At 38.1% G+C, this 21,119-nt stretch overlaps 1 protein-coding gene across 1 annotated transcript in view; it reads left to right on the top strand.

Moving 5' to 3' along the window:
- LOC140231375 (H(+)/Cl(-) exchange transporter 7-like) overlaps window positions 1–21,119 on the top strand; it is a 47,335-nt gene that overhangs the window by 11,840 nt on the left and 14,376 nt on the right. The window contains exons 2-10 of the mRNA XM_072311500.1: window positions 4,291–4,395; window positions 5,209–5,265; window positions 6,793–6,858; window positions 10,824–10,962; window positions 12,294–12,412; window positions 13,173–13,316; window positions 14,654–14,737; window positions 16,152–16,310; window positions 18,079–18,195. Coding sequence (XP_072167601.1) covers window positions 4,291–4,395; window positions 5,209–5,265; window positions 6,793–6,858; window positions 10,824–10,962; window positions 12,294–12,412; window positions 13,173–13,316; window positions 14,654–14,737; window positions 16,152–16,310; window positions 18,079–18,195 — 990 coding nt within the window. The remainder of the gene's footprint in view (window positions 1–4,290; window positions 4,396–5,208; window positions 5,266–6,792; window positions 6,859–10,823; window positions 10,963–12,293; window positions 12,413–13,172; window positions 13,317–14,653; window positions 14,738–16,151; window positions 16,311–18,078; window positions 18,196–21,119) is intronic.

Below are 21,119 nucleotides of genomic sequence, written 5' to 3'. Positions count from 1 at the left end.
GGATGGTACAAATTTGTTGATGTCCCTTTGGGATTTGAAAGTCCCCACAATGTCAAAGGTCACAGACAGGGGTCAACAAACTTTTAGGGCCCAATGTTAAGTTTTTACGGCGCGTTTCGATTATGGCTCATAACTTTTGTTGTATCCGTTTGTTACCAAACTTGGATGGTAGATGTCCCTTGGGGATTTGAAGGTCATCACGAGGTCAAAGGTCACAGACAGAGGTCAACAAACTTTTAGGGCTGAATGTTACGTTTTTTATGGCGCGTTTCAATTATGGCTCATAACTTTTGATCCATAGTGATGTCCGTTTGTGACCAAACTTGGCTGGTAAATGTCCCTTGGGGAGTTGAAGGTCACCTCAAGGTCAAAGGTCATAGGCGGGGTCAATGAATTTCCGAGATTTAGAAAAACATAAATTTCTTCTATGCGAATGGGCGAGACACATTTTGGCACTTGCCTTGTGTTGTTGTGTTTGTTTTTGTTTTGCTACTAATGTTTGAAACATGTTTGATGGTACACTGATTGTCATGCCAATGGATACTGATGTGTAAAAAACAATCAATTAAGTCTGTGGAGCCTCAAGTGTGATGGATACAACATAATATTAACAGCTTGGAAACTTGCCATATCAATTATGTAGTGCAACATGTCAGTTCTGAAAGAAAGTTTGGAGTTTTGCCAAGCCTGCTTTTGATGCCTGCTGCAACTTGTATTGGGAAAACCCTGTCAATCTTTAAAGGAACATTCCAGACGATTTTCATAATTTCACATCATGTAGTACATAAATTGACAACTCCATGTATAAATTTCTGGAATTTATTGTGGTTCTTGAACAGAGAAACAATACTCTGAAAAACCTTGAACAAATTACACTGAACAAGGTTGATGACATAGGAGGCTCACATATTTCAGAAATGTAGCAGTGAAATTCCATTACAATACCGCTTGCTTGCAAGTTCACCTGTGTATAATCTATGCATGCCATCTTCTTTTGTTGTGCTTCCTTGAGCCCCAACTCATGCATTCTTATGGTGACTCTGCCATGTCATCATCCTTGTTCATTGCAATTTGTTCTAAATTTTGAAAATATTCTTATTCTTCATCCTAATTATCATAAATTCTGAAACTCTGTCCTCAGTATAACTAATTTTATAGTTGTTCAAATGTAAAAATCTGAAAATCATCCGGAGGTCTCCTTTAAGCTAAACTTGTTCGGAAAGTAAACATTTATTTATAATTTTGTGTGTGTGCTTCCTTCACATTTTGTTTTGATCCCCATAATGGCAAACTCTACTTAATGTCTTATTTGATGACTTTGAAACAAAAAGGAGTAAAGTCAAACAACTAAAGGCTTAAAGGCTATAGGATCGTGATGGTTTAGAGTGCCATCTACAATGTACATTGTACATAACTAGGGCCAATATGATGTGTTCATGGAACAGTAGTACATGTAGGCTGCTTTAGTTAGATTCAAGATGTTAAAGGTAGGGAATCCCATTTGCATGCCCTAAATGAAGAGTTGTATAAATACAGTGGTATGTTGAAGAGAGTATTATTTTAGAAACTCCCATAAAGTACTGAAAGTGGAAGGTAACATTTAGTACATTTTTATTGACCGTTGAATTGAATTTTGAATTTTGAATTTTGAATTGAATTTTTTTCGGGGCTCACCGTAAATTCCAGTACATTACTAGGCTACCTTTGCAGACCCATGCACTGCATGTGTGTCCATCATGTATATTTTGTGAAGAAAGTTCATCAAAACTTACAAACATTTCTATATACATTCTTGCCACACACTCTATATGTTATCACATCAGCTCTTATACTTTTAGATTTGTGTTTATAGATAAAAAAAAAATACAGAAGACTGCAACAAAAAGGCTTAAGTGTGGCTGACACACAGAACTACTGAGTAATTGAGTTTTGTGCATTATTCAAATTGTAGATAACTGTTGACTTCCAAATTTCTCAGCAGTGGCCTATACAAGTCCCCTGAGGTTTTTTTGGGAGGTCTGTAAAAGGTATCCCCTACCTTTAATGCTACGACACACCTTCTCCCTGGTTGCATTGACTGTTCTCCTCTCTGCCAGCGTCATGTTGCAAAGTACACGCATACAAATTAGACTTCATTAAGATGCAGCCTACGTATCTAAAGGAGAATAGTGTGTGATATAGCTCAGATTGTAAGGTCACATCTTGACAAATCAAGATATCACTGTGTCGTGCAGTGAGTGAACAGTACAACCAGGGAGATCACCTCTCTGGTACAACTGTGGCCCAGAACCATTGTGAAAAGTTGGATGATGTGAGATTCATTGTAAACATACAATCTGTATGTTTCACGCAGGTGCAGAAAAGCATTTTTTGCTTAATAGGTACATCATATGATCTAAAGCTGCCTATTGATATCAGTCCCTTGTATCAAATTTAGAAATCAGCTGAATTTTTAGGCTGCCCCCCCCCCCCAAAAAAAAAATGTATCAGTCCCTTTTTGTCAAAGTTTGGCACATCAACTCTTTTTAACTGTCACACAATGTACAGCAATTGTCCCCGCCGAATTAGTTCGAGCAGGGGACTATGAAACGGGCTCTGTACGTGTGTGTGTCCGTGTGTATGTGTGTGTGTGTACAATGTATGTGTGTGTGTGCGTCCGTGTGTGATCAAAATGTTCAATTTGCTACTTCTCTGTCATTTATGAGCCAATTTTGATTCTGTTTGCTTTATATGATAGCACTACATGGGAGCTTTGAAACTCTACACAGAATTTCAGTTGTGACCTTTGACCTTGACCTTTGACGTATATTGTACATTTTGCTACAAAATGCTACTCCTTCGCCATTTCTAACCCGATTTCGATTCCGTTTGCTTTATGTTATGGCACTAGGTGAGGCTTCAAGACTTATACACAGAATTTTAACCTTTGACTTCTTTGACCTTTGACCTTGATTTTTGACCTGTATTGTACATTTTGCTACAAAGTGCTACTCCTTCGCCATTTCTAGCCCGATTTCGATTCTGTTTACTTTATGTGATGGCACTAGGTGAGGGCTTCAAAACTTCTACACAGAATTTTGACCTTTGACTTCTTTGACCTTTGACCTTGATTTTTGACCTATATTATACATTTTGCTACAAAATGCTTCTTCCGGTGGGGACATATGTACGCACCGTGTAATTTCTACCTTTTCCTTGTACGATCACTTAAACTGTAGAATCTATTTGTACGTACATGAAGGATTTAAAATTTTGCCCTTTCAATTAATTTGAATAAAAAGATATTTAGCCAAAATTTGTGTGCAGACCAAATGAAGACTTATGAAATTACATCATCACCTTTGAGATATATCACATTTGTGCGTGTTGTTATGACAGATGTCACTGTTGGTCTTCAAGCAAAGTTTTAGAATTCCATAATATTCTTGTATTGTCATATTTTGGTGAAACATGCACTGTTTTCTAATTGTTTGCTTTGCTGGTGTTCTATTAACTTCAGTCTACGTGGACCTTGATCAGAGTTCAGTTCAAAGCAAAGTTTAGTTCCGAGAATGCTTTGAAGTAACAAAGCTAGTGTCTGTGGGAAAATGTATGTTTGATAGCCAAATGTCATACTCCTATGGCCTGATAAATGGTTGCAGATAAGATGATTGCTCAAGCACTGAAAACACTGACTATGATATGAATACAAATGTATGATAGCAGCTGGGCCAAACTTGTCAGGATTGCTCCTGTGCTGCTATTCCAGTAGAATCGCCAGAGTATCTTGGTACATGTAATGTTTATATTGTGTGAGAATATGCGAACGTGTTTCACGACTTGTGCAGATAAGTCCAGTCGGAAGGTCGCTTCTTGTCCCACGTGCAATTGTGTATATGTCTGTGTGTGTGTGTGTGTGTGTGTGTACATGTGTGCGTGCATGTGGACCTCCGGCCCGCCCCCCAACACTACTACCATCTGCTCAGATTATGAGTGCATGCTACAAACGAGGATCGCTGAACAAATTACATCATTATAGAATGGGTGCTTGCAACAGACATGAGGATCTTAGAAAAATGTATTCAAAACTTTTCAGTTTTGTCCCCATTATTTTTGTCAAGTAGTTTCATCACACTGTACATGCTTGAATGGGGTATCAAGCAAGTCTAACACTGGTGTGAAATAGATTCACCCCCAGGTAGTTTATTTCTGCAAAAGCATGTTGGAGATATCATCGTTCTGGTGGATGTGTACCTCGTATCTTAAGTGGTGTTAACTCTTGTCTCTGTATTGAATCCAAACATGCTCCAGACCAATCACTCCCTTCAGAGAGAGCGGACAGAGTCGGAACCAGATGTCACCACGTATCCTCCACTGGCAGCAGCAATCAGGAGGCGGGCGCCATGGAAACGCAAGGTGAATTTCTCGGCATCCCATCTTTCAAACTTATTCTCTCTTTCTCTCTCCCTTCTCCCTGTCTGTCTTCTTGTTATGTCCTCTTGCCAAACTTGCTTCTGTGAATGTCAAATGTATTTAAGTGTGTTCTATGACAAATATGACTTTGTATGGTAAAAATGCTAACAATATTTGTTATGTTTAGAGGCATATGTATTTACTGGTTTTATTATTCAAAGTAAATGATGATGTAACCATATGCTGGTAATAATATTCATTAAATAATATCAGTAGTCTTAAATGGAAAGCATTTGAAGACGAGTCCCAAGAATACTCGGGCAGGTGTCTTTGGAAAATGCATGAGATAGCAAAATTGAGTCTGATGAAACATAATGGTACCCCTTGTCACTTTTAAACAGCTGAAGATGTTGTATACATGTACCTGGTATTAGTGGTCTGTATCACTGTGCTCACATGTGTACACCTTCATCCTCATGTTTCCACATTTCGCAAGCCATGTGACCTCATTCGGTTCAAATGCGACAGTCCATTTTAGCATGTGGTGTTCTGGGAGATAGGTTGACAACACCCCTGCAGGCACCAAATATTGTGCTAGGATATTAATCCAGAAATATGGTTTGTAAGTTATTATGTGCTGGTTTGTAAAATATTTCTTCATGGACATTTGGTTGATTTTCATTCTGTGAAAGTCACTGATCTGCCATCATGAGTTGCAAAATAGGAGAATTGACTGATATACAAATCATAGTTTATTGAGGAAATAATGAAGTGCACATCTAATGAATGTCATTTGTAAATTTTCTTGTGTTGCAGGTTGGAGCTCAGGGAGAGGAGGTAAAGGCTATGAGTGTTTTATCGACGAAATACGAGGTGAGTAATTATTGCGCAATTAGTAGAGGTCATCTGTCCGTGAAAACCGTAGTGTTTCTCCTAGCTTTAATTTCTTTGCACTTGTGTTGTTGTCTTGTTTTTCCTGTCCTATAAAGTTACCTGCCTGTTTGACCCTTTTTCACCAGCCCCATATATACGGTAGCCCAAACTATAAGGTCTCAAGTTGGCCCATGGGATCAATCAGCTGGATTTGATGTCACACAAGATCAGTCTTATGTATGTGTTTTTGTGGGTTAGTGTACTGCCCCATCTTTAATACCGACCATATGATTGAATTACGTCTGTCTAGATATCAGTCTATTTCGTTCAAGATCAGTGTTCTGATGTGCTATCCAACACCTATAGTAGCATATGTTACGTGTTGGAAGCCTGCTGTCATTGTGCAGTACTGCTTTAAAGGTCCAGTTTACCTTTGGGAGCAGTGATTTAAAAAATTTACAAGATATCACATTTGATGCATATGTGTAGGTCTGTTGTATCACAAAACATCCTGCCATATACATTTTTCGCAATAAAGCCTAAAATATAGGGAGATATCAGTATTTTTCTCAATAAACCATAACTGTAGACGGTTTAGTCTAGAAGCATTCTTATCATAACTATTGTTCACTTTTTGTGTATTTAACAATACTTAACATCGATTAAACGGATTCAAATTTATACAGTGGCTGTTTCTATCCCCAACTCATATTTTAGAATTATTTTAAAGCACTAATGCTGGGTTTTTGTTTCATCTGCAAATGGTAAATTATGCCTTTAATACTGGTGGTGCTTTAGTGATTATCGTTTGCTGTGTGTGAGAAGTGTTGGTTCTTTGAGGGCCTCCATTAAAATGCAATTATTGCATGATGTCCTGATAGAATTATTATTTTATAATCTTTATTATTCATCATTGCCTGCTGAGTTGAATGTTAAAAAACACAGAAATTTCTCCCTTACAGTTCTAACCCCAATCTTCTGACTACAATGTATGTGTTAATGTTGGTAGCCCTGTATTGTGTGTTATTTCTGTTGCCTTTTACTTCCACAAAGAGGTTATGTTTTTGTAGGCATTTGTTTGTTTATTTGTTTGTCTGTTTGCAAAATAACTCAAAAAGATGAACAGATTTGGATAAAACTTATATAAAAAGAGCTGATATTGAAACAAGGAGCAGATGATTGAACTTTGGTAGTGATCTGTGAATCTGATGAATCTTTGAAGGATTTTTCATCTTTTGGCAAATACAAAATGTAGGGCCAATAAACTTGGGAGTATATTGTGCCTATTTGAAGTTTGCATATGCACACTAAAGCTCATGCTCTGCTTGAGGCACCGGACAGCAGAAAGCTGATGAGGTAATTAAACACATGGCTTCTTTATCATTGGCAAATTGGGTGACTTTCAGAGCATGTGTGCATGGGTGGAAATAAGCTGCTTGGTGGAGGTCTGCTCTCTCTGAGTACTTTAATAGTCTCTTAAATGCATTCATATTTCATTTCTTATGCATTGTTTTTTTCCTCATTCAGAGTCTTGACTATGATGAGGTGGAAAATTTCCTCTTTCTGAAGGAAGAAAAGGAGATCAGCTCAAAGGTATGAAGTGCAGATAACTGTTGCTATTAAAGGGTGTGTACAGTTCTGGTTGGGGTGAGGAATTAGCTTTTAACGTTTTGTGAGATATTCAGAAACCACTCTATGAGATGTCAAAGAGCATGCAATTCTAAGGGGTATCAAAAGTTTATTTGATGAAAATCAGTTTGGAGATGGCTGAGATATCTAAAAACAAGGTGAAACAAAGAGATCCTAATAAAAGGCATGGCCTGTCGCCTTTGATTATTATCACTTTTTTGATATCTCAGCCATTTGAAAACCAATTGAAAAACGTTGAATCCTTCTTAAAATTACATGCTCGTTCATATTTTGTAAGAAGTTTCTCATAATCTCACCAAGGAATGTTCAAAGCATGAATCCCCACCACAACCAGTACTGTACACTCTCTTTAAGACTGTGTGAATGTGGGGAAAATGTGTGATGAAATACAAAACATCATGTGTTAATCATTTTGCAATCATGTGAAAGTAACTGGCGGGATTTACAGTCTGTAAAGCTGTTTCACTATGTCCGTGCAAATCCTGTCTTTTTAAAAGATGTTAGAGCAATGTGGTTGTGGCAAACCATGCTCATTGTAAGATGTAGATATTAAGGCAGAAGTATTAATAGAGGATATTTGGAATTTGGACAGCACAACCGAAAGTGAAAGTTCAGAAGAAGTCTTTGAAAGAGGAAGTGTTTTTCCTTTTTTGAGTCTTACCCTTGGTAATCATGAGATAGTGCAAGACTGAAGTGGAGGGCAGCTGAACTCTGCCCACAGATGTTCAAGGTGTACTCACAGTTTCAGAGTGCATTGAGAAATATCTTTTCCTAAGCATCATGTTGGACTGATGGTTTGAGTTATACTGGTGTTGTTTTCATGTGAGTCTGTCAAAGGTAGCGAACGTATTGTATGCGCCATTGTATTTTGCAGGGTTTTTATTTTTGTGAGTTGGGTACTTATTCTCAAATTCAGCAACATGCAAAAATATTATATCTTATCTCAACATGAACATGACATGCACATGTGCATTTCTCTATTCATTACTGCTCTTAACAATCACAAAATTAATCTTGTGAGATTGTGAGGAAGTCCTGATTCAACAAAAATTAGACTCACTAAATATATGGCATATATAGTACACAGTTACATTACCCTCTAAGACACTTTGCTTACCCAGCAATTGGATGCTAACATGTCATCTGTTTGACACCCCCTTTTTGTTATTCTAAGTTTGTATACTGAAAAACGCTCAAGGGTGTCTAAACAGCATACCACCCCAGGGAACAAAACTTGACTGAGTTCACAAAGGGAAGACATGAAAATATTTATGAGCGATTAAGACTTTCCTATATGTCTTGATGCCATATCTATATCAACCGACATCACCAGAAGGGTGTTTGGTTTCAGTTTATGTTTCCACTTCCTGACACATGACATTCTAAAGTCAAATTTACAGAGGGTCAGAAAAAACAAAGCGGAGTAGGTCACATTAAATGCAGTGGGGACTTTTTAGTGGGAATACATTCAATGCAAAGCAATTTAAGCCAGTTTTCAATTAGCTCACATGCACATTTGTACAAATGAACTTTCCTTTTTTTCTCTGTTGGTTAGGCACTTCATTTGTTTTAAAAGTGACATAATGCATTTTTACTTGTCTGACATGACAATTTATGGAATTCATGTTCAAACAAAACTTGCGTAGACCAGGTGACAAGAAACTTATCTGGCTGATGTGGTTGCCAGGATAATGAGGTGTTATGGAGTAAATTGAGATTACAAGAATGACATAATTTCAATCGTATGCATGCAACTTTCATTCCAGAAGAGCCCTTCCCTCTCTTTCGTGGGTAGGCCACATGTGATGTGATGACTGATCATATAATGTCCTTGCAATAATTCTTAGCAAGCTGTATTCAATTCACACTTGTGTGGAAGATTGATGGATACTTCTATGGTCTGATTTCTTGGTTGTCTGTAATCGATTGCCTATAAAATATTATAGCAACCATGATCGGATACGTTCTGAGATTGCAGTACTATTATCTATCTTTTTTGGTTATTTTCGCCATTGCCCTAGTGAAATTGTGTTATTACAGATTACTTCACAGATTTCTTATTTGTATGTGTCCATTTTAGAGCAAGAAATCAACATTTACTGTAGGCATATGGAAACTGTATTACCTTAAGATGCAGGGAACAATGGGTTCTTGATTGTGGAGTGTCAACAAAAATTACACTTTATTAGTGCAAAGGATAAATGGTTATAGTATTCATTCCTTACAATATATGTCGCACCTTAATTAGCACCACATTGTGCTCAAAAATCCTTGCTACATATTATCATATAAAAAAGAGTGTCTCTATCTTAATATTCTAAAGGAGGTTTGATAAGGGATTTACCCTGGCTGTCATATACCCTTCATTGCATAATCACAAAAACATGAATTTTGATGTCTTGGCTTGTGTGCCCGACAACCTTGGGGATGGCTACTTGCTATTAGAGAAGAAAAGTGGTCTCAATATACATGTAGTTTATGCAGAAGAACGCAAGCATGGTTATCAACAGCATACCAGGATGTTTCAGTGAGATTGTTCAGTTAGGTACTCTTGGCATTTGATCTACTTGAAACTTGGATTGATTGTGCAACCAGGATTTAGGGAGTTTGGGATGAGATGTAACAAATGTAGGTGTATGTAATTAAGATCAATGTATACTGTAAAACCAGAATTTGTGTGTGTGCATGAAATTTTTGCAAGTTTTGCAAGAAGCCAATATTTGCAAAAGTAAGATGCACACAATTTTTTTTTTTTTTACACAATACGTTGAATGCTAGTGGCAATTCGCAAATGTTTCATGCTGCGAAAAATGGCCGTTGGCTCCTCTTCCCCAAAGTTTCGTGCCGCGAATGTGTTTTGCAGTATTTGCATTTGGCATGTGATACTGTGTACACTGAATATTTCGCGAGGTTTTTGTTTTCACGAATTTTGCGAGTCAGGTGGTATTTTCGCGAATTTGAAAACACCCAAAAATATTAACTCTGATCCCGACATAAATGTAACATGCATATATACATTTGTCCATTCAGTGCTTCACTCCACCAAGGAGGTTGAAGAGATGGAGTAACAACAGAGTTATTCCCTTTGATCTATGTTCGAAGCCGCCGCTCAGAAATATTTGAAGCATGTGCCAAACAGGATCTGCCGCGCCGATACGAAGACAATTGACCCGTGTCTCATTGCATAATCACCAGCCACTTTCAAAGGAAGATATTTCTTTGTGATGGTAATTACTTTTCGCTATCCCTTCTTATAAGAGGTAGGTAGTACATACGAGGATGCGCGAACAGAACATTGAGGAAAAAATGCTGAAATGAAGATGAAAATTACTCGACTGGGCATACGCGGGCACTAATCTGATATATCTATCAATAAAGAATTATACTTGAAGATTATTACATATTAGTTTCATTTGGGCAAATTAAGTGGAAAAGTGATAAAACCAGCTTTCCAGGATGGTACAGTTTTAAACATTTTCACATAATACAGCTCTGATTTACACTTTTGCGCAAATTTCTGAACGGAATTGACTTTTGTTTTACATGCTTTATTATTAAGTGAAATTTCATTTCATTTAATGAATAAATAAGCAAAATATGGCCAACATTATGATAACGTTCAAAATGAATCTTCAGATTGCTCAGCAAGATGGCGGCTTGGAACATCGATCATCAAAGGCACAAGTGCACCTGTGGAATTCTTTTGTACATCAATAGAAATCTGACAACTGTTTGAATAATTACAGCCAGTTGGATCTCCATGTATAAAACCTCCTTGACTCCACAAGCGTGAATTTAACCACTCGCGAAATCGTAAGGAAGTACCAATTCACAAAAATTTAGACTCGCTAGATATATGGCGTATACAGTACATTTAGCTATTTGGTCCTCTTGTTCTTAAATTTCAGAGTGTGTATGTCCTCCAAAAAGAGTTCTCAAGATGGTTTGTTATGCTGCTAACCGGGGTGATCACTGGCCTCATCGCCGTCTTCATCGACATCACCATCAAGTCGCTGTCCAAATGGAAGTATTCCACCGTCCAGGGGTGTATCCTCTTGTGGTTCCATCAGGGAATTGGTTTCAGGGGTGGGAGGTAATCTCATGCCTGATCCACCAGCTTTTACTCTCTTTTTTTTTAAGCTTCTACCGCCATTGTACATGTAGTCACCAGTAATATCATCACCATCATTTGTTGTCATGTTCATGGCCATCATCTTCATCTTTTACTTTTGCTGTCATCACTGCCACCTTTAGTGAAGGCATCACGATAGTAAATTTACAAAGTCTTATGCATTAGGTGTAGGATGGGGTCTCTCTCACACTTACATGCCTCCAAGCTTTTTCTCTTGCTTCAAAAAAAAAATCAAAAAAGCTTCCCAAACATGGATTTTCAACTATCAAAAAATGTCACATTGTGGTACAATCTATCTTTCTAATCAGAATAAATCAAAGTATTGAGTTTTGTATGCAGTAGATTGCATGATTTACACTTTAAAATGCCAAAGCTGCTTGCTGTGTGAAGGGCGAACCCCTTCTGACACCCTCCACTCACTCTGTTGCTATGATATCTTGAGCAGCCCTGATGTGTCACAATATCTCACACCCAGCTGCTGTTGATTTCATTCATTCATCCACTTTTTTTTTTCCATTCAGAGATGACAAGTTCACGCCTTCCAACTCTCCCTTATTTGGGTGGGGATCCCTGAAAGCTAAAATTTCTCTTCATGTCCTGACAATAGATAGCAGTGATATCATTGCATTCATCATCATCATCATCACCATCATCATCACCACTATCATTGTCATCGTCATCGTCATCATCATCCTCATCATCATCATCATCAGCATCATCATCATCATGGCCAGCCTGTATCATCTGTAGAACCCAAAGTAAAAATTGTTTATAAAATACAATGATCAATAGATGTACATGTACATCTCCCAACTGGTATTTTTAAGTTGTTGTTGTTTTTTGGTCAATATTTAGCATGTTGTTTTTTTTTTCATCAAAAGTATGAAAGTGCACTTTTGTTCAATGAAAAGGATGTTTGATATTTTATTCTGAAACTGTATATGGCACCGTTATCATATATTGATTTCCCATTACTTATACAAAGCATATTGTCTACATAATATTTTCTTTACTGTACATGAATATGTTGAGGTTGGCAGCCGTGTAAATATCTGTGAATATTTTCATCTAATATCTAGTAATAAAAGTAAAATGTGTATCAAACCATGTCTTTCAAAGTGACAATGAATAAGCCCCCTTCTGTAAAGCAAAACTGTATGGAAAGTTAGCTAGCTGTGGTGCCACGTGATTCACTGTACTCTCTCCTAGCTCTCAGTATCTACGTTCAGTGGTTTTCCTTATCGAGATCTATCAGTATTCAGTGGTAAAATGGAGGATGCTTATATGATGAAGCCGTTTGGTGCATGGCTTGGTATTGGCATTGGATTTGTTTTCATCGCCTCATTCCTGGTAGCCGTTGGAGAGGTAGGAGCACTATGTTGTTTTGGGTTTGAGGGTTTTTTTTTTTTTTTTTTTTTTTTTTGAGTAGTTTTACAGCTGTGATGAATGTGTATGCTGCTAATTTCCAGAGTCAATTTCCTGAGCGTTTTAAAGGTCATAGCTCAAAAGTGAAAATCTACCCCAAGTTTTAGTTGACTTCTAGAGTTGATTGAGTGAAACCAAGCAAAAAATGGAAGAAAAAAAAGAAGAGAACACTGACACATTGGTTACAGCCTTGTTGGCATTTTCAGATCTGCTGTGAGCACCTGTGTGATTTTATTTTTCTCTGATTTGGTGCTGTTTGGTTATGCTTTAAATTTTCATTATTAGTGTTTTGTAATGTGCAATGAAATGTGATCTTTTTTTTTTCAGCTCTTTTTTGTCCATTTATGTTCATTCGTTTCCATTAAAGAATTTGAAATACAGTAACCGTTTAATCACTGAATTTGTAATGGATCTGTAAATTGGTAACATTTCATTAGAGATTAAAGTTAATGCCTTCTTTCAAATGGAATCAATTATCTAGATATCTTTTCTGATTTGTGCAGATGTATTGAATTACACCAGTTCTTAATATTCTGTCTACAATATAAGATATCCAGTGAAATTTAGGGTGGCCAGTTCAGCAGACTTTTTTTTTTTTTTTTTGTTTTATTTGGAGGAGAATGGGATCGGGGTGCATAAGATTAGGCTATAACTGTGGATATGTGATCAGCCAGTACATGCTGCATGCCTCTCATTTCAGCCCGTTGCCATGGGAAGCGGTATACCGCAAATCAAGTGTTACCTGAATGGGGTGAAGATACCACACGTGGTCCGAGTGAAGACGCTGGCGTGCAAGGTGATTGGCGTGATCTTTGCTGTGGCGGGAGGACTCACAGTTGGAAAGGTGTGTATTATCTGTCTTGAGGAAGTCGAGGGTTCGTACTCCCCACAAAGGATCATGAGTTCGCCTAAAATTATGTACAGTGGACTCCTGTTATGACAAAGTCCTCGGGACCGGCAGTTTTCTTTCGTTATATTGACATTTCGTTATAACCGAACAAATAAACAATAAAAATACATAGAGTGGACAATGTTGTGGCCTGAATGTTGACTTCGTTGAAACCGGAATTTTGTTGAACCGTGTTCATTGTAATGGGAGTGCACTGTACTTTAAAGACCCGGTAGTGTGGGGATACCACAGTGTGGGGGGGGGGGGGGGGGGCTGGCCCACCTCGCATATATTTGAGAATCCCTGAAAGAATTACGTACAGCTTTATCACTGATCTCTATGTAAGTACACACAAAGCCGTAAAATCTCAACCAGAGTCAACTGTTACTGATGAGCATATGCTTCGAAGCACATTTTCCCTGACTGTTTTTATGGTTTTTTAAATGTGACCCACTACTGTTGGCAGCGCAATGGATCAAGCCACCCATGAGTTTTCTCGCTACTGGGTCTTTAAAAATCTTGTAACCAGTGGACTACGCTCATGGTGTATGCCAAGACTTGGTTTATATGTTATCATAAGAAGTCGATCTCAACCAACATGAAGCATACCAGATCTCATAGCCAGTGGACGACCTTTAATGCGTACCAAAGCCCTTTCTGACCTAATAACAACTAGCAATGTGTTTACCTTTTCAACAGAGAATAAAGCATGGGTTACCTATAGACATACCAATGAAGTGGCATCCTGTAAAACATTAACTTAATGAAAGATGTGGGCATTATTGTTTGAAATATGTGTATGTTTATTTTACCCAAGATTATCCACCAGGTGATCAGAAGGGACATTAAAGGCAGATTCCATGACCTGTAGAATTTTTTTTTTTGTTAAAAATCATGAAAATTGGGTACTATACTTTCCACACTATTCAATATATGCAGTAATATTGTGCTCTTTGAACACCTTAGTTTCTCATATTTTCTCATCGAGGCTGCTATCACTATCAATCACTTGCGTAAAATGGCAGGCTCCTGCATCCCCCCCCCCTTTACCTGAAAATAAGGGTATTGTTCATTTCTTTGATTTCATAGTATTGCGTCCAAATACTTTTAGTAATAAAAGAATGTTGTGATTATAGTACTGTGAATGTACAGTGCAATACTTCTTTTTTTTTTCAATTTTGTTGTTGTCAGATACACGTGTTGTCATTTTTCGTGTATTATCTCTGTGGAAAAATGCAGGAATATGATCAAACTGAAACTGAACTGAAGCTTTATGTCACATGACCATTCAGGAAGGTCCCATGATTCATGCTGGTGCTGTCGTGGCTGCAGGAGTGTCGCAGGGGAGGTCGACGACCTTCAAAAGGGATTTCAAGGTAAGCCATACATATCGCTTTAAAGCCATTAGCACAGCCAGCTGGGATTATCTCAGTTTCAGACATATGGATGATACAAATTATGTCTCTTCACTTGTTTCATATTTTTGTAGTTTGTTGTGAAATATCCTAGAATGTCAAAGTGGAAATATGCATGAATTTTGTGCAACTTGAAACCAGTACACAAGTAAAAGCCCTCAAATCTTTTTACTTGTTATATTTAATACCTATCTCTCATATTTTGATTCCACTGAATTAGAAGCGTGCAAGATCTATGTCACCAGGCTGAGCACCAAAAAAAATACTAGCACGAAAATGTCCATGTTTAGAGTGTGGTCAAACTTGTATGTATACAACGTCTGATTACATGCAAATCTCACTGATCTATTACACTCTGTCACTGTGTTCAGTAATGCATACATAAGAGGTAACAGATTGAGCAGAGCTTTACATGCTTCCAACTTTCATGAATATAAGGCACAAATTCTGCTGGGGCTTATAGCTCTTAATAGTGATACAATGACTTGTTGGAAGTAGTGTGAGGAGGAAAAAAGGTGGAGAAAATGAATGCAAATATCAGAGGCGAGACTATAACAATGTAAAGTGAAAGTTTCCCCAAATGTAACCACCCATCTCAAAACCCACAAAAAGTCACAGATTAGAAATCTCTGTAATAGACCAAAATATGTCATTGGGGTTGACGAACTCAAATTTTTCAAGGTTGTCCTTTCTTGAAGAGTATTTTTTTCTCTGCCTATTGTCACAATTCGGCAACTTAAAACAAAACAGAAATCAAGGTATTCAGCAGTTTTTCTGGACCATATTTGTATCCGACAGATGCTGCTTTCAGTGGAAAATAGAATAGAGTGACCTAATCTTTGAATCCTCCTTTCTCCCTGTTCTATTAAATCGCCTCTCATAACTCTCACTTATTCCAGTTATTTCCTGAGTGGGTCAAGATTGTCGCATTTTAACAAGTAATATTTCACATTAAAGCTTTAATAGAGCATATTCTTTTAAAATATGTACAACAGTGGCAATTCACTTTGGTCGATTTGTTGTTGTTGTGGGTATTCAGTTGGGTGGTCACATACACTGTAGTAGAACACATCGGTGCAGTTTGAGGAAACTTGAATATATCAGAAAACTATAGATGCAGTCTTTTCATCCGGCAATAAGGGACACCAAATCTTGAAAGATACATAACTTTTGAACAGATTGTCCAATTTTCTCAAACTTCATGAATGTGTTCGACTAATATTACTGCATTTATTCAATCCAGAAATATATTTTGGAAACTTCCCCTTGAACTTTGCAGTCATATGCACCAGCCACTCTTTGTACAAAGCACCCCCCCCCCATGTAACTATAATGCTTATGCAATTGTTCTTCTACCTTTGTTTCTCTTGCAAAGCTCTTCCAGTACTTCCGCTCGGACCACGAAAAGCGGGACTTTGTGTCTGGTGGTGCAGCAGCAGGTGTGTCTGCTGCCTTTGGGGCACCAGTAGGGGGCGTCCTGTTCAGTTTGGAGGAGGGAGCAAGCTTTTGGAACCAATCCCTCACCTGGCGCATAGTAAATGCCGAAAAATCTATGCTTTCTCTCAACTTCTTGAAAAGTCTGCTCTTCAATTTGCTGTAGTGCCATGGCACCATGCATTACTTTTGAATACTGTAAAAGGTGTTATTTTCAGGAGGTTTTAATTTTGCTGAAGTTTTCCGAATCACTGTTGGGCCACGAATTCAACAATATGGGAAAAATATCGGCACTTAATCTTTATCGCATTATGTATCTTTGTGCACTCAATCATATACTATGTACATGAACAGTAAATTGGCGGAGTGAATGGACAGGCTTTAGTGCACTTATGAAAGTCTCGGTGTGAAATTGCCAAAACATCATCCTGCGAAAATGTCTGTGACCTCTTCATTAACAGAAATATCTATGCACGAAAATAACAGCTTTTAAAGTACCTGTGACAGATTGTAGTACTAACCGCATGCATTCGGCTGTTTTCATTTCTCTATTACTATGGAAATTGATGCAATGCAGTTTTGCTGCTTTTGACTGAGAATGGAAGTTAACTATGATTTTACCTGATAACATTGATGATTGTTATTGAATTGTGATCATTCACCGTTTAATTTCAACCTTCATAATGGCATAGCTCGTGATCATAGTTTTACTACTACTTTACCTACAACTGCTGACACTAGTACTTTTGCTGTTGCTAACAAGTACCATAAAAATTATTTGTAATGATGATAATGGTAATAATAATGATAGGCAACTTTGTCATTTATCAAAGAGATACACAAGAGATGGCAGTGGATAGTCTGCCAAATTGGGACATTAAAGATGAATCTACACAAGTAATGTGATATTTCTTGTGTGAAGATTGAGAGGTTCAAAGTGACAATGCTTTTACCTTGCAGATTTTATATATGAACTGTGATTGCAAAATTCCAAATCATCTGTTTAACCCTAAATGGGCCGGGCTTTTTTGGCTATGCTCAGACCGGGGGGGGTGGATTCCGCCCCCCCCCCCCCCCCCCCCCCCCGAGATCTCGGCCATCGGTGGTGCGATCGCGATGAAATTTTGCATGCGTGAGACCCGCGTCATAATCTACAAGATTGTGTCATAAGATTTTTTGAAACAATCAATTTCTAATTTTAATTAATTAATTATGCAAATTAAGCTCAAGGTGATATTTTAGCTTAATTAAAAGCATTGAGAGTCTAATTTTTGATCTGTAAATCTGTTTTAGCATATTCAACAATTGTACATCACAAAAACTTCCAAAACTCATTTCAATTCTTATGTATTTTATTGTTTTCAGAATTTCTTATGTATTTCCTTGTTTTTCAACTTTTGTTTTTTCTTTGTTTTTTCATTGGAAATTGTCACTGACCACTTTTCTACCATAATTAGCACAAAATTAATCAATGAAAGTGATTAATTGTAAAAATAATCAGGTTTTTATGCCTTTCATGACAGAGCACTGTTTTCCATAGGAAATGTACACAAAATCACAAAATTGTGCCCGTTTTGGAGTGACATTCCGTTACAAAAATGGGCGTGGCTTCGCAAAAGTATGCGCGGACGTTGCAAATTTGGTCTCAAAAGTTGCGCGAGACTTGAACGAAGAAAGTCAAGAAGTCTTGCGATGAGGCCTTCTCGCGTTACAGAATTATAGCGCGAAACGTCGAGGGGGGCGGATTCCGCCCCCCCCCCCCCCCCCCCGGCCCTTTTAGGGTTAAAGGGAAGGAAAAAAGGCAAGTTCCACGTTGCACATAAGATTTTCTTTTGACAGTGAATCTTTGTTTTGTTTCTATTCTCTAGTTCTTTTGTTCGATGATAAGCACCTTCACGCTCAACGTTGTGATGAGTGCCTACAATGGAGAATCATGGGGTCTATCCAGTCCTGGTCTCATCAACTTTGGGGAATTCCCCGTGCAGGTAAGGTCTAAGTTGCCTGCCTCAGGTCATTAAACTTTTTATTGAAACTAAAACAAATGACAGTGCAGAACAAATTAAAAAAAAACAACAACAACAAATTCTAAATTTATGGTTGCCCAATACCCATTTTTGTCGAGCCCACCGGAGGTGAGGGGAGACTAAGGGATCGCCTGCGGCGTCTGTCCGTCCGTCATCTGTCCGTCGTCCATCCGTCCGTCCGTCTGTCCGTCGTCTGTCCGTAACGCTACCAAAACTTCAATAACTCTTTACTCTGGGCTTTAAATGCAATCAAACTTCGAGGGAAGAGGGGTCATACAAAGTTTCACATTTCACCATACATGAAGGTCACCCCAAGGTCAAAGCTCACAGGCAGGGGTTAATGAACTTTAGGGCCCAATGTTAAGTTTTTATGGCGCATTTCTATTATGGGTCATAACTTTTGATCCAGAATTCCATTTGTGACCAAACTTGGATGGTAGATGTCCCTTGGGGAGTGGATGGTCACCACAAGGTCAATAGTCACAAGCATGGGTCAACAAACTTTTAGAACCCAATGTTAAGTTTTTATGGCAAGTTTCTATTATGGGTCATAACTTTTGATCCATAGGCCCGTTTGTGACCAAACTTGGATGGTAGATGTCCCTTGGGGAGTGGATGATCACCACGAGGTCGAAGGTCACAAGCAGGGGTCAACGAACTTTTAGAGCCCAATGTTAAGTTTTTATGACGGGTTTCTATTATGGGTCATAACTTTTGATCCATAACTCCATTTGTGACTAAACTTGGATGGTAGATGTCCCTTGGGGAGTGGATGGTCACCACAAGGTCAATGGTCACAAGCATGGGTCAACAACTTTTAGAACCCAGTGTTAAGTTTTTATGGCGCGTTTCTATTGTGGGTCATAACTTTTGATCCATAGGTCCGTTTGTGACCAAACTTGGATGGTAGATGTCCCTTGGGGAGTGGATGGTCACCACAAGGTCAAAGGTCACAGGCAAGGGTCAACAAACTTTAAGGGCCCAATGTTAAGTTTTTATGGCACGTTTCTTTTTTGCCATAAATTGTTACCCTTTTATATCTCTTTTTATATGTTATATCTCTTTTTTTTTAATCTGTTATATCTCATTCGCGTACAATTTCTTGTACGCAAATGGGCAAGACACATTATGGCACTTGCCTTGTGTTTTATGCCTCCGCCACGAAGTTTTGCCCTAGGCATTATGTTTTCGGGTTGTCCGTCTGTCCGTCCGTCTGTCCGTAATCAATTTTGTGGACAGTGTATCTAAAAAACTGTTAGAGGTATCATAATGAAACTTGGCATGTATATGTAGGCGAAGTTGTGCCTATCAACTTTTGGGTGCATATGCTCAAGGTCAAAGATCAAAAGGTCAAGGTCAAATGCCCAAAATTTCACTATTTCCCCTATATCTATGCAATGCCTAGAGGTATTTTCTTGAAACTTGTATACATGAACTAGCAAATAAAGATTGCTCAGACAGAGTTTTGGGTCATGAAGTCAAAGGTCAAGGGTCAAAGGTCAAGTGAAAATGTTAAAATTTCACCTTTTTTCTCCTTATCTCAAATATTTCAAGGTATCTTCATGGAACTTAGTATATATGCATGTACTGACTGACAGTGATAATGTAGGGAATTTAAGGGTCATGGGTCAAAGGTCAGGTGTCAAAGGTCAATGTCAACTCATCAGAATGTCATTATTTCCCTCTTATCTGATGCAATGCCTGCAGGATTTTTACTTGAAACTTAGTGTATGCATGTATTACCCAATACAGATTCTCTGGGAAGTTTCTTGCCAAAAGGTCAAAGGTCAAGTGGAAGTGCTAAATCTCACTTCTTCTTTAAACTCATAAAGGGGTCAAAAGTTGGGTACAAATTCTCAAATCCCCAAATACCTGCACTCTTAGACAGTATAATAGTCATATTCATCCAATTAACCCTAACTAGGAATTTAACTTCATGGTACTTTAGATTTATAGGCAGTGTGTGTGCCAATTTTCGTCGCGATCGCACGGTCGACGGCCGAGATCTGGAGGGGGGGCCTGGGAGGCTCCCCCCACCGGCTCTATGATCTACCTAAATAGCCCGGCCTAGTTAGGGTTAAACCTAGTTCAAGGAAAGTGAACATTCAATGCATTTGTAACAAACCTGTCATTTTACTATTTTTTACCAGTTATGTGAAATTGTCATCACACATTTCCAAGACATTGTGCTATAGACCTGTTCGGAGAACCATGCATTATGGCGGAGGCATACCAGTCACCATAGCAACCTTTCTAGTTTTGTCATGATTTGGTGTGCAATCACTAATCATGACCTTGATGAGTAGATCCAACATAAAAGTTTTGTCCATCAAAGTGATTGTGTCATCGAAGTGATCATGCTTTTTCATACATGGGCCCAAAACTTTGGAATAGCCTGCCAAAATCTCTATGACAAGCGTTCTTCTATTGATGGTTTCAAAAAGAATCTCAAGACCTACCTTTTTAATTCAAATTGACAATTGTTTACCTGTATGTATATGTGTATGTATATTGTTTGTTTATTGTTGTTATTATCTTCTGTGATACTCTGTTGTAACATGATACATTTGTGTACTCTGTTCTACAGTGCCATGAGTATCTTTTTAGGTAGAATGAGCATTTTATAAGTGTCTCTCTATTATTATTATTATCATCATTACCTCCGCCAAGGGAGGAGGTTATGTTTTTGTTACCGTTGGTTTGTTTGTTTGTTCGTTAGTTAGTTAGTTTGTCCGTGTGCAAAATAACTAAAAAAGTAGATAACGGATTGGGATGAAACTTGCAGGAAAGGTTGAGAATGACACAAGTAACAAACAATTTTTGGTAGTGATCCGAGAATTTGAGGGGGAATTTATGGAGGATTTTTGATATTTTGGCAGGCAGGT

The sequence above is a fragment of the Diadema setosum genome, chromosome 8 (assembly GCF_964275005.1).
Source record: "Diadema setosum chromosome 8, eeDiaSeto1, whole genome shotgun sequence".
NCBI lineage: Eukaryota > Metazoa > Echinodermata > Echinoidea > Diadematoida > Diadematidae > Diadema > Diadema setosum.
The sequence above is the reverse complement of the archived record's forward strand: the minus strand, read 5'-3'. Positions and strand labels throughout refer to the sequence as shown.